The sequence below is a fragment of the Uranotaenia lowii genome, chromosome 2 (assembly GCF_029784155.1).
Source record: "Uranotaenia lowii strain MFRU-FL chromosome 2, ASM2978415v1, whole genome shotgun sequence".
In the NCBI taxonomy this organism is placed as follows: domain Eukaryota; kingdom Metazoa; phylum Arthropoda; class Insecta; order Diptera; family Culicidae; genus Uranotaenia; species Uranotaenia lowii.
This window is the reverse complement of record NC_073692.1, coordinates 433733403-433746382: the sequence shown is the minus strand read 5'-3', so window position 1 is coordinate 433746382 and position 12980 is coordinate 433733403. Positions and strand designations below refer to the sequence as shown.

Below are 12980 nucleotides of genomic sequence, written 5' to 3'. Positions count from 1 at the left end.
TCTATTCACTAACTCATTTTAAATGATATGTGCTCACGTAAAAACTTTTACTAGACACAAAAACACACGACGTTTTACAGGACACGACACTTAACGTTCTTACTTAACGGACAAAGGGTTTAAAATTACCTTTTTTGTCTACCGGTTTCGGGCTCGATGTTGCCCATCTACAGGACGATGTCCGACTGATTACTTGAAGACGGTTAACGTAACCAATTTCCTACACTGCTGATGTATTCGTCGAAAGGGTGTCGCATCATGCGAACTTTTGGTTGATCAGGTTGAAAAGTGGAGATATAATCGGCGGGTCATCTTCGTTCATCAACGGTTTCTCGGCCGTGCTGATGAACATAGACTCCCAAGCGTTAAGGTGTCCAGGTTTGTGTACGCATTTTTTAAATTTGACCTTTTCCCAGTCAATGGAATGGTCAAATTCTGTTGTGTGGGCGGCCACGCTCGATTCATTGATCCTTTTGTTTTCAACGGCATTCTTATGCTCTTTGAGCCGCACTTTAAATTTACGGCGGGTTTGGCCGATGTAAATCGATGGACAACTCTTACATGGAATTTCGTAAATTCCAGACCTTTCCTCTTCTGGAATCCTATCTTTGAGTGAAACTAGCCGAGCCTTAAAAGTATTTCCACTTTTGTACGCAGTTTTGAATCCGTGTTGTAGAAGAATCTTACTTATTCCATTAGTTAGTTTCGGATGAAATGGTAGACTAACTCTGTAAGATTCTTCTTTTTCCGGTCTGAAGGTAGTTGTATCACTTCTATGCTTTTTTCGGGCGTGTTTGCGAAGGATTTTTCGAACAAATTCGTTGTCATATCCGTTCACAATCCCGGCTTCGTATATTTTCTGCTTTTCCTCTTCAAACTCGGGCTTCTCCATCGGAATATTATACAACCGGTGTGCCATAGAGTGGAATGCGGCTTGTTTTTGAGCCCCAAAATGATTCGAGTCGACCGTGATGTATCTATCAGTTGAGGTTGGTTTACGGTAAATTCCAAATTTCAAGGTATTATCCTCTTTTCTTTGAATCAGCAAATCAAGAAAAGGGAGTTTTCCCTCAACTTCTTTTTCAACCGTAAACTTGATCGAGCTATGCTGATTATTGAGGAGTTCGAGTGTCTGTGGGAGATAGCGTTCTTTTACGGATGCAAAAATATCATCTACGTAGCGCCACCAAACACGGGGGAAGAGTTTTTCTTTTTTCTCCAGATCCGTTTCAAAATCTTCCATGAATACTTCGGCCAGAAGGGGGGAGAGTTTGCTACCCATACTAAGGCCAAAGGTCTGTTTATAAAACTTACCCCGAAACATGAAATAGTTTTGTTTCATGCAAACTTCAGCGACGGCGATGTATGCTTCGATCTGATTGGGGGGTACTCGGCAGCGTTCTAAATGTCTTCGTAGGCTGTCGAGAGCATCGGAAGTGGGGACGCTGGGGAAAAGTGCGGAGACGTCAAATGAAACCAGAATTTCGCCTCGACGCACTTTGAATCCTTTTAGGTGTTCCACTAGCTCAATCGAGTTTTTTACACTTTTTCCGTGATTCACCGGGTACTTCTTCATTTCCTCTACCAACCAAGCTGCCATTTTTTCCGTGGGTGTACAAATATTGGAGGAAATGGGTCGCATGGCTATGGGATTTTTGTGGATTTTTGGCAAACAATACAAAGATGCAACCTTAGCGTTCGGAACAAGGAACTTCCTTTCTAGTTTCGAATCTCCAATAAGGTTGGCAACTCTTTGTCTGACAATGTTGGCTTCCTCGATCAGCATATTTAGAGGATCTTTTGGTTTCCCGTTCTTGAATGCGCATTCTTCGTATGGGCCCGTTGCTATCATGTCACGGACTTTGGTATCATAATCCTGTTTATTCATGATAACCACTGCATTTCCCTTGTCTGCTCGAGAGTACACCACTTCATGTTTTTTCAATTTCTCTATCACTTTTTCTGGGTCGCTCGAATTCATTTTTGAGCGGCTCTTTTTTTGGGATGTTTTCGCAATAAAATTCCCGATATCGTGGCGAAGAGCAGCTTTTGACGGAAAATTTCGGAACTGAATAGAACTTTCAATATTATTCACTATTTCCGAAATTGGAGCGCTCTGGGGGGCCACGGCGAAATTTAGGCCTTTATTAAGTAAACCATTTTCCGTGGTCGTCAATTGAACGGATGATAAATTAACGACAAACTTATCAATGGTTTGTGGAGCGAGTGTGGTTTTCTTCGTTGCTTGTATATGAGCAAGCGCAAGCAATTTTTTGCGATGCCTTTGTTTTGCGATGTAAGATTCTTCTACAACACGGATTCAAAACTGCGTACAAAAGTGGAAATACTTTGAAGGATCGGCTAGTTTCACTCAAAGATAGGATTCCAGAAGAGGAAAGGTCTGGAATTTACGAAATTCCATGTAAGAGTTGTCCATCGATTTACATCGGCCAAACCCGCCGTAAATTTAAAGTGCGGCTCAAAGAGCATAAGAATGCCGTTGAAAACAAAAGGATCAATGAATCGAGCGTGGCCGCCCACACAACAGAATTTGACCATTCCATTGACTGGGAAAAGGTCAAATTTAAAAAATGCGTACGCAAACCTGGACACCTTAACGCTTGGGAGTCTATGTTCATCAGCACGGCCGAGAAACCGTTGATGAACGAAGATGACCCGCCGATTATATCTCCACTTTTCAACCTGATCAACCAAAAGTTCGTATGATGCGACACCCTTTCGACGAATACATCAGCAGTGTAGGAAATTGGTTACGTTAACCGTCTTCAAGTAATCAGTCGGACATCGTCCTGTAGATGGGCAACATCGAGCCCGAAACCGGTCGACAAAAAAGGTAATTTTAAACCCTTTTTCCGTTAAGTAAGAACGTTAAGTGTCGTGTCCTGTAAAACGTCGTGTGTTTTTGTGTCTATTCACTAACCTGGAATAATTTATCGGGAAAAAACTATCGTGTGATATCGTTTCTAAACTATTTCCGAAAGTATCCGAAAGCCTACGATGAACTTTAAGTACAAATCTCAGAAGATCAATATGGGTTTAAAACAAGTAAATCTCCAACTTGAGGATAGTGATCGTACGTATGTAGGTACGTTTCATTAAGTATTCCCAAATGGAAATTTCAATGGATTGCTGGGACAAATAAGGTGAAAAGTTAAAATTCGAGTCATCGTAGGTTGATGTCACAACACAATTATGATGTTGGCTTTTTTTTTCAATTTTATCTTTTGAAGGTTTTTAATAACTGTGTGCCTGTTTTTTCACTGAAAAATAGTCAAAATTATTCCCAGCGTCTCTTAAATGAATTCTCATCTCAAATTTTATATAACCGATATAAGATCGTTGAAAAAAATGTAAACACAAAACAATTGATCTCAATCAAAACCGAAGGGCGACAGACGCCGCTGACAACCATGTCGTAAAAGGTATCCTTAAGCCCTGTCGAGTTCCGTGATTATCCGGGAATAACCAGCAAACACCAGCAAGCAATGCATACGAACGCTACCGAAACAAACAATCATACATCCGTATAAGTAAGAAAGCTTCTTCCGGTCTTCGGAATGCCAGGGCTCTTTCCGCTAATCGGAGGCAAATTTCAAGGATATTGTTTTACGGCACCGTCGTCGGTCGTCGGTCGTCGAACGTCATTCTTCTCGACTCGACTGTTTGTATGTAGGGACCTGCCAAAAGGTTTTGCTGACTGAGCCCACGCTCCACGGAATTCGCAGTGCAAAATCTAACGTAGCTCAGCCAAGCGAAAATGATTTTATTGCCGCCTCGCTAGGACTTATTCTTTGGCTGGCTTGGCGGTTCCATACGGTTTGACCGAAGTTTGGAAGACTTTACGTGAACCCGAGGAGGGTTTTGTATGTAGGTTTGTCTGTATATTCTATACCACGGACAATGCTAGCAAACGTTGCACCAGGGATCAATTAAAGCTGATCGATTTATGTTCCGTCTAGAGTTTCATAACCCCTCACTTGGCTGTATACCTTCATATCTAAGAGAACCCGTTCTAGATATTCTATTTTCTAAGTTTCACGCGGAGGAAGGTTGTAAGTTGCCTAATAAACTAAAGAAGAAACTGTAGCGAGGTTTTGGGAGTGCAGAAGTAGGGAAGGATACTTCGCTTTGTTAACTGCCACATCGCCACAAGGAGGAACTCAATTTCGGGGTCAAAAGCGGTCTTGCTGAAGTGTGTACGGCTGTCAGTCAAACAATTGCACTCCAAGGTAGCGTACAAACATGCACCGCCACCTAGCCGATCGGATCTAGAACGTGTGAATAGTTCTATTTACAGGAAACTGGCCTGTAAGTTTGTTATTGAACGGAAACGCTGGGGATTGGTTTTTCAATGAGCTCAGCAGCTCCGAAATTCCACTCACGTAAGTGTATGATGAGAACAATCGAGAAAAGGTGCAACATTTCTAACACAACAAGCGTTGAAATCCAGAACGCGATGAAGTGTGCGTTTTGATTGCGTTCCTCCAAACGAGTGGTTGCTTTGATCAGAGTGGTATTTTTTACACCAGGTCGACTTTTTCCAACACAGCACGTATTCAGTTCTCGTCCTCGTGGCTGCTTCCGGATATATTGCTCATCCAATTTTCCAATGGAGCCATTTTTCAAGGATTTCGATGAAATTTATAAAAAAAAATATTTTACGACAAACGCATTTCATGGCGCGCAATGCTGACTCGAAGAAACAAAATGTCGCAAATTGTCATCTAAGCAAAAGCTTTCGTTCCACATCAACTACGAGACTTTTTTTCCGTCTTTTTTTTGCCCCACCATCCTTGGGATGATTTTTCCTTGGGCCAAAGAAAATGAAAATAGAAAGAATTTGTTCCTTCATCCACCTTGCAGTGGAAGTTGAATTTCGTTTTAATTTCATTAATAAGCCTTAAAATATTAAGGATCAATTTTTGGCGGCTTATTGAGCCATAACACTGTTCATGTTCATATTTTCTTAAACATTAAAACACTCAAATGAGCTCAAGGCCTACTATTTATGTAATTGTGGAAAACCGGTTTCTGTAGCCGTTTTTAATATGATGAGTACTATTTTAAAGTTTGGAAAGCCTTTTTATTAATTAACTTTGAGATGGGATTGTTGTATTTCTTTTGTTAATTAGTTTTTTAAACTACTGCTAGACTTTTTCCTAATCGAAATCAGAAAAGTAAAAATGGGGAAACCTCACACACAACAAAACCAAAGCCTAAGAAAGAAAACTCTGCTCTGATGATAAAAGTTTTATTGTGCTTTTCTAGAGTAGCTTTTGCTTTTTATGCAGAGTCGGTACTTTTTCGAGGCCGGTTTTCCTAGCACACATTCATAGATACCTACACACGCATCGCATCGGTACGGTTTTTTTTTTCTCGCTCCTATCCCCAAGAAAAGAAAAGTTGTGGCACCAGCTCTCGCTCAATGATTTTAGGATTTGTCACAAAACAGCCACCTTCCAGAGCGAGGAAAAAACGAAATGAACGAATAAAATTGGTTGAAAGTTGAAAGCTTCAAATGGAAAATTGTCAACGTGCTTCGAAGTGGGAGAAACATTTTGTCAAGTTTCTACGGCAAGATTGGGACGTTTTAAGATATTAGAGATGAAGGTATTTGAATGAGTGAATGAATAAAAGAAACGGAAATGTTGTGTGGGTTATAATTTAGTCTTTTGAAATGTTCTTTTTATGCGACTTTCCGGCAACAAAGAGTTCATTAGAGTGAAATAAACTTGAAACAGTTTTATCATGTCACTGTTCCTAAATTGCTGGTTGATTAGCTTGCTTATTCAAGAACAAAATTCAAACAAGAAAGAGTACGAAAATGTTTTTTTTTATACAAATTGCAGCTTTAAATAAAACTTTAATCAATATATCCTCATTTTTTAAAATTGTCAAAACTGACAAACTTGTCAAAATTTTCAAAATTGTCCAAATTGTCCAAATTGTCAAAATTGTCAAAATTGTCAAAATTGTCAAAATTGTCAAAATTGTCAAAATTGTCAAAATTGTCAAAATTGTCAAAATTGTCAAAATTGTCAAAATTGTCAAAATTGTCAAAATTGTCAAAATTGTCAAAATTGTCAAAATTGTCAAAATTGTCAAAATTGTCAAAATTGTCAAAATTGTCAAAATTGTCAAAATTGTCAAAATTGTCAAAATTGTCAAAATTGTCAAAATTGTCAAAATTGTCAAAATTGTCAAAATTGTCAAAATTGTCAAAATTGTCAAAATTGTCAAAATTGTCAAAATTGTCAAAATTGTCAAAATTGTCAAAATTGTCAAAATTGTCAAAATTGTCAAAATTGTCAAAATTGTCAAAATTGTCAAAATTGTCAAAATTGTCAAAATTGTCAAAATTGTCAAAATTGTCAAAATTGTCAAAATTGTCAAAATTGTCAAAATTGTCAAAATTGTCAAAATTGTCAAAATTGTCAAAATTGTCAAAATTGTCAAAATTGTCAAAATTGTCAAAATTGTCAAAATTGTCAAAATTGTCAAAATTGTCAAAATTGTCAAAATTGTCAAGATTGTCAAGATTGTCAAAATTGTCAAAATTGTCAAAATTGTCAAAATTGTCAAAATTATCAAAATTGTCAAAATTGTCAAAATTGTCAAAATTGTCAAAATTGTCAAAATTGTCAAAATTGTCAAAATTGTCAAAATTGTCAAAATTGTCAAAATTGTCAAAATTGTCAAAATTGTCAAAATTGTCAAAATTGTCAAAATTCTCAAAATTGTCAAAATTGTCAAAATTGTCAAAATTGTCAAGATTGTCAAGATTGTCAAAATTGTCAAAATTGTCAAAATTGTCAAAATTGTCAAAATTGTCAAAATTGTCAAAATTGTCAAAATTGTCAAAATTGTCAAAATTGTCAAAATTGTCAAAATTGTCAAAATTGTCAAAATTGTCAAAATTGTCAAAATTGTCAAAATTGTCAAAATTGTCAAAATTGTCAAAATTGTCAAAATTGTCAAAATTGTCAAAATTGTCAAAATTGTCAAAATTGTCAAAATTGTCAAAATTCTCAAAATTCTCAAAATTGTCAAAATTGTCAAAATTGTCAAAATTGTCAAAATTGTCAAAATTGTCAAAATTGTCAAAATTGTCAAAATTGTCAAAATTGTCAAAATTGTCAAAATTGTCAAAATTGTCAAAATTGTCAAAATTGTCAAAATTGTCAAAATTGTCAAAATTGTCAAAATTGTCAAAATTGTCAAAATTGTCAAAATTGTCAAAATTGTCAAAATTGTCAAAATTGTCAAAATTGTCAAAATTGTCAAAATTGTCAAAATTGTCAAAATTGTCAAAATTGTCAAAATTGTCAAAATTGTCAAAATTGTCAAAATTGTCAAAATTGTCAAAATTGTCAAAATTGTCAAAATTGTCAAAATTGTCAAAATTGTCAAAATTGTCAAAATTGTCAAAATTGTCAAAATTGTCAAAATTGTCAAAATTGTCAAAATTGTCAAAATTGTCAAAATTGTCAAAATTGTCAAAATTGTCAAAATTGTCAAAATTGTCAAAATTGTCAAAATTGTCAAAATTGTCAAAATTGTCAAAATTGTCAAAATTGTCAAAATTGTCAAAATTGTCAAAATTGTCAAAATTGTCAAAATTGTCAAAATTGTCAAAATTGTCAAAATTGTCAAAATTGTCAAAATTGTCAAAATTGTCAAAATTGTCAAAATTGTCAAAATTGTCAAAATTGTCAAAATTGTCAAAATTGTCAAAATTGTCAAAATTGTCAAAATTGTCAAAATTGTCAAAATTGTCAAAATTGTCAAAATTGTCAAAATTGTCAAAATTGTCAAAATTGTCAAAATTGTCAAAATTGTCAAGATAGTCAAAATTGTCAAAATTGTCAAAATTGTCAAAATTGTCAAAATTGTCAAAATTGTCAAAATTGTCAAAATTGTCAAAATTGTCAAAATTGTCAAAATTGTCAAAATTGTCAAAATTGTCAAAATTGTCAAAATTGTCAAAATTGTCAAAATTGTCAAAATTGTCAAAATTGTCAAAATTGTCAAAATTGTCAAAATTGTCAAAATTGTCAAAATTGTCAAAATTGTCAAAATTGTCAAAATTGTCAAAATTGTCAAAATTGTCAAAATTGTCAAAATTGTCAAAATTGTCAAAATTGTCAAAATTGTCAAAATTGTCAAAATTGTCAAAATTGTCAAAATTGTCAAAATTGTCAAAATTGTCAAAATTGTCAAAATTGCCAAAATTTTCAAAATTTTCAAAATTTTCAAAATTTTCAAAATTGTCAAAATTGTCAAAATTGTCAAAATTGTCAAAATTGTCAAAATTGTCAAAATTGTCAAAATTGTCAAAATTGTCAAAATTGTCAAAATTGTCAAAATTGTCAAAATTGTCAAAATTGTCAAAATTGTAAAAGTTGTAAAAATTGTCAAAATTGTCAAAATTGTCAAAATGGTCAAAATTCAAACTTTTTTATTATTTTGCCAAGTATTTTTTTTTTAAATTTCCATTTATTATAGGTTTTCTGATGACAGTTGACAGCTACTTCGATTGCTATTTGAATGAAAATATTAGCTACATTGTACTATTGAATGCATGGGTTCCTTTGATTGAAATGCTGTAGAATGCAGGTATGCAGGGAAAGTACGTCATCGAAGATTTTTATGTTGCATTTTTCCCTTAAGAATAGATTTAAACGAAACCAGGAATGTGTTTAGCTTAAGTGACAATTGGCCTATTTTCTCCATATGATACACTATTTTGAAAAATTGTCACGTTAGCCCCGAACAAACAAATAGAATCGGTCTGACAAGAAACCCATGTCCGAAGCTGGACTTTCATGTGTTACATCCATTAGAGGCCACGTTTAGTTTTGTCATTCCGTGTTCAAGTGGCCAACTGATGGAGTGGTGGAATGGACATAAGGTAGAAAATTAAAAGACATCCAGCGAAACACGAGTAGTGTCTAACCTTTTGACTAGTCCGGAACTCTTACGGACCTCAATCGCCTTTCTCGAGACCACAAGAGAGTGCTTTTGTTCTAAACGGGGCTGTTGAGCATTTCTTTAGGATAAAATTCAACCTCATCTGACAGAACATGTCAACGGCAGAATGGAAAAAAGTAAGAAAAAGCCACAAGAACAAGAAAAGCATTCTCAAGTGTTCGCCTCATTTGGCTTAGCTTTATAAATTAAAGATTATCCTTATTATGGCATTCTACTCTTTATTCATATTTCCTTCCATCTAGTGGTTTGCCAGTTCATTGATTTCGACCGAGAAAGGCTCAACGAGGAAGAAAGAAAGGGTGGATAAGTGGGGAACAACTGTTTGCTTTTATTCGCACAGTGTCCGACTGATCCACCCACTCAAAAGTCTGAGTAAGCACTGTATGTAAAATCAATACATTTTTTAAGAGAAAAAAAAAATTACAGTCAAATCTTATTGTTAGAAACTTTAATTTGATGTCCAGATCAAAGGATGCCACGGGTGTTCAAAATTGTCTTAAGGAATTTTTTTTACAGTGCCTTCTCTTCCTTTTCGGATACAGTCAAAGCCTGCTACAATCGGATTGAAAGTTGAAGAAGGCACCTGAATAAACAAATAAAACAAATACTCCACGGAAGACTTGTGTGACTATAGTCGAAGTCGTTGAAGAAGTGTGACCCAGCTCAGCACATGGTAAAGGATAAAGAGAGGGGCGGCGTCGAAAGGTGACATTATAGAATCGGACGTGGACGACTTTTGTTGGTTCTCAACTCGAGCCACCACAAATAGCTTCAAGGATCTGACCCGGGAACAAAACAGAGAAAACTGTCCATCCGTCGTTTTCGTCGTCGTCGAGCCAAAACCAGGATCGAATCAATTGGATTCCGTAAAGTCAAGAGACACAATTTGCGCTCGTGTTTTTTCCTTCATCTTGTTTGTTTTTTCTTCGGACTGTTCTTTAATCCGTTTTTGTTATTTTTTTTTGTCTGTGTCTGTTTTCCTTTTGGGTAATTCCTTTCTGATGAAAAGCAAAGCTCCCGGTGGTGTAGACGAAGCGGAATTGCTTGCATTACTTCCAGTCCGATTAGTTTCATTAAGTTTTATTTTTATGTGCGGGTATCACATTGGAGGGAAAATCACTCCGCCCACCACTACAATACCTATTGCATCTGTCTGTCCTTTCTGCAAAAAAGGGTTAAAAACGATGACCGAAGAATTTATGGCGATCGTGTCGAGGTGGCTTCGTGGCCACTTAGTCACACTTGATGGTGCGGTTTGGTGCTGGCTCGTTGTCTTTGATTTCTTCTTGTTCATTTTCTTTCTTAAGCCAGGGAAACCGATTGCCGAGCGTTTTGTTGTCAATGTGGTTGAGTAATTGTTGAAATTTGTTGTTGTCTCGGCCGCTGTTCAGAAATGCAACAATGCAACGGCAAAGACCACCGTGTTTTGACGCGCGCGTATTCAGGTAGTGCATTTCTGGAGAAATTTCTCTGGAAAATTGTACCATTTTGTATATTGCCAAGTCAACAATAGGGATTTGAATCACCGATGGAACAAAACAAGATTACATATACAACATTAGAATAGAAGAAACAAGAAATTTGTTTTTTTTTAAACAAATCGTTATTCCAGATATTTGGCTATGTTTAAGAGAAATAGTAGTTTATTCAAAATAAAGTATAATTTTTCAGAGAGTTTTTTTTTGTTTAATTTTAAGGAATTATCTGATTCCTGTCCGTGCTAAGGAGGATAATCGAATCTATGGGTTAAAAAAACATAACGAAGTAGGCTAGTTATTTAGATATTTCGAAAGTCGAAAGTCGATTTTTGGCGAAAAAATTGAGATCTCTACGTTTAATGCACTTTTAAGTTATTTGGAATCATAATAAAAATTTCGATTTTCTCGATTTCCTCCACAAATGAGCCCCTCAAAGCCAAAGCAGTATAAGTGCGAAAATGATCGATTTAGAGCCAAACCTTTTTTCATTGCTTTATTTGTGTTTTTCAGATTTCTAAAATTTTATTTATATACTTCTAAATTCGTTGGAAAAATATACATTCTCGAAAAATGTTTTTAAAAGGATCAAACACAACAACTAACGCATTACAAGTTTTCATTTGATTTGCTTTTTTCAAAGACAGCTCTGGATGCATTTGAATTTCAAGACAGTTTGTTCAAGCTATCCTATCTTGCTCACTCGCTTTATTGTACTCTCTTATCTCCAATTTTCTCTCAACAAGCTTCCAGATAAGTTAGGAGAGCTGTTTTCTCAAAACGCTTTAAAATTTCAAGTTGTCTTTTTGACTCACTTGAATTATGAACAATTCATTCAAACTCTCTTCTCACAGTGATTCAAAGATTGTTCTTTTCTCACACTGAAAATCGAAAATACCCAAACTTGAGAACTGCCACCCGCCAAACCTAAGTTCAAGATTGACAACTTAAGTTTGTGAAAAAATCACAGCTTGCCAATAAGCCAAACTTGTCCTTCAAGCGAAGAACTGTTTTTTTTGGGGGGTTTTTGTTGTAAGCGCATCTGATTCTGTTACCTCCATCCTGGCAGATTTAGGTTTGGGGGGTAAGTTCAAAGCGAAGAACTGTTTTTTGGGGGATAACTTTTATTCCCGCTTCATTCGCAGAAAGTCTCACTTATACGATGATGTAGCTGCCTCTCTCAACAACTCTCCGGTGGTCGAGCGGTTAGCATCCTGAGATGGTAATCGCAAAGCCATTGTAGGTATGGGTGTGATTCCTGAACCTGGCGATATTTTTTTTTATTTTGATTTCCATTTTATTGTGGTATCAGATTTTGGGGGATGAGTTCTCCTTTAAGAGCTTAACTTTGTGCTATGCCACCAATAGCCAAACCTGTAGGGAGGGAGTTTCATTCGGGTTGGCGGGGAAAGTTCTCAAGTTTGGGTATTTTCGAGGTTCAGTGCAAGCTGTTCTTTCAATCAGTTTAATTTCCAATTTGGTAAGTAACTTAGGCTATCCTTTGAACTCGCCTATCGCCTTTCAAGCTATACTTTTGATTCACTTGGAATTCTTATCAGTAACTCAGGATGTCTCCTCTGAATTCACTTTTCAAGCTGTCCTTTCGACTTGCTTGTTTTTTCATCAATAACTCAAGCTGCCTTCTCTACTCGCTTGATTTATAATCAATAACTCAGGCTGTCCTCTCAACTCGCCTCTCATTTTCAAGTTGTCCTCTCGACTCGCTTGATTTTTCATCGATTACTCAAGCTGTCCTCTCAACTCGCCATTCGGATCTAAAGTGTCCTCTCCACTTGCTTGTTTTCTCATTAATTAATCAGGCTGTCCTCTCAACTCGCTTGTTTTTTCATCAATTACTCAGGCTGTCCTCTCAACTCGCCTTTCGATGTCAAGCTGTTCTCTCAACTCGCTTGTTTATTCATCAATAACTTAGGCTGTCCTTTCAACTCGCCTTTCGATTTCAAGCTGTTCTCTCGACTCGCTTGAATTCTAATCAATCACTCAGGCTGTCCTAACCTTCAAATTTTAAGTTGTTCTCACAACTCGCATAATTGTTTCAACAAAGTTCAGGCTATCCTCTCAACTTGCCTTCTAATTTCAAGCTGTCTTCTCAACTCGCTTGAAATTATGAATGTGTTAAAGTTTTCCTTGCGACTTGCTTTATATTTCATTTTTATTCTTATTTCGCCATTATTATAAGCCGCTCTTTTTCCAAAAAAAAATCCTGTTATTTATCACATATGGCACTACATTTTTACATTAACTACTTCTCCTTTAAGGAGTATATGAATTACTAATTTTACTTCGTTTTTTGCGTAATTGATAAAGTGTTTAATTTCCAAGCAACTTTGATTATTATTTTCTCAACGTGAACCGTTTGTTTTCTATTTTCGGTTCGAATTTTCATTATAATTTCTCGTTTAACTAAGATTACGAGAAATAACCTGTCACGGTCGCCAAATGTGCAGACCTGTCCGGAGCTTCGAAGCACAG

General features: G+C 35.9%; 1 protein-coding gene across 1 annotated transcript; it reads right to left on the bottom strand.

Moving 5' to 3' along the window:
- Nucleotides 1–256: 256 nt before the first annotated feature.
- LOC129743531 (uncharacterized) lies at nucleotides 257–1981 on the bottom strand. Its single transcript, XM_055735570.1, has one exon. It carries the CDS (start codon nucleotides 1979–1981, stop codon nucleotides 257–259), a length of 1725 nt encoding a protein of 574 aa, XP_055591545.1.
- Nucleotides 1982–12980: the final 10999 nt, after the last annotated feature.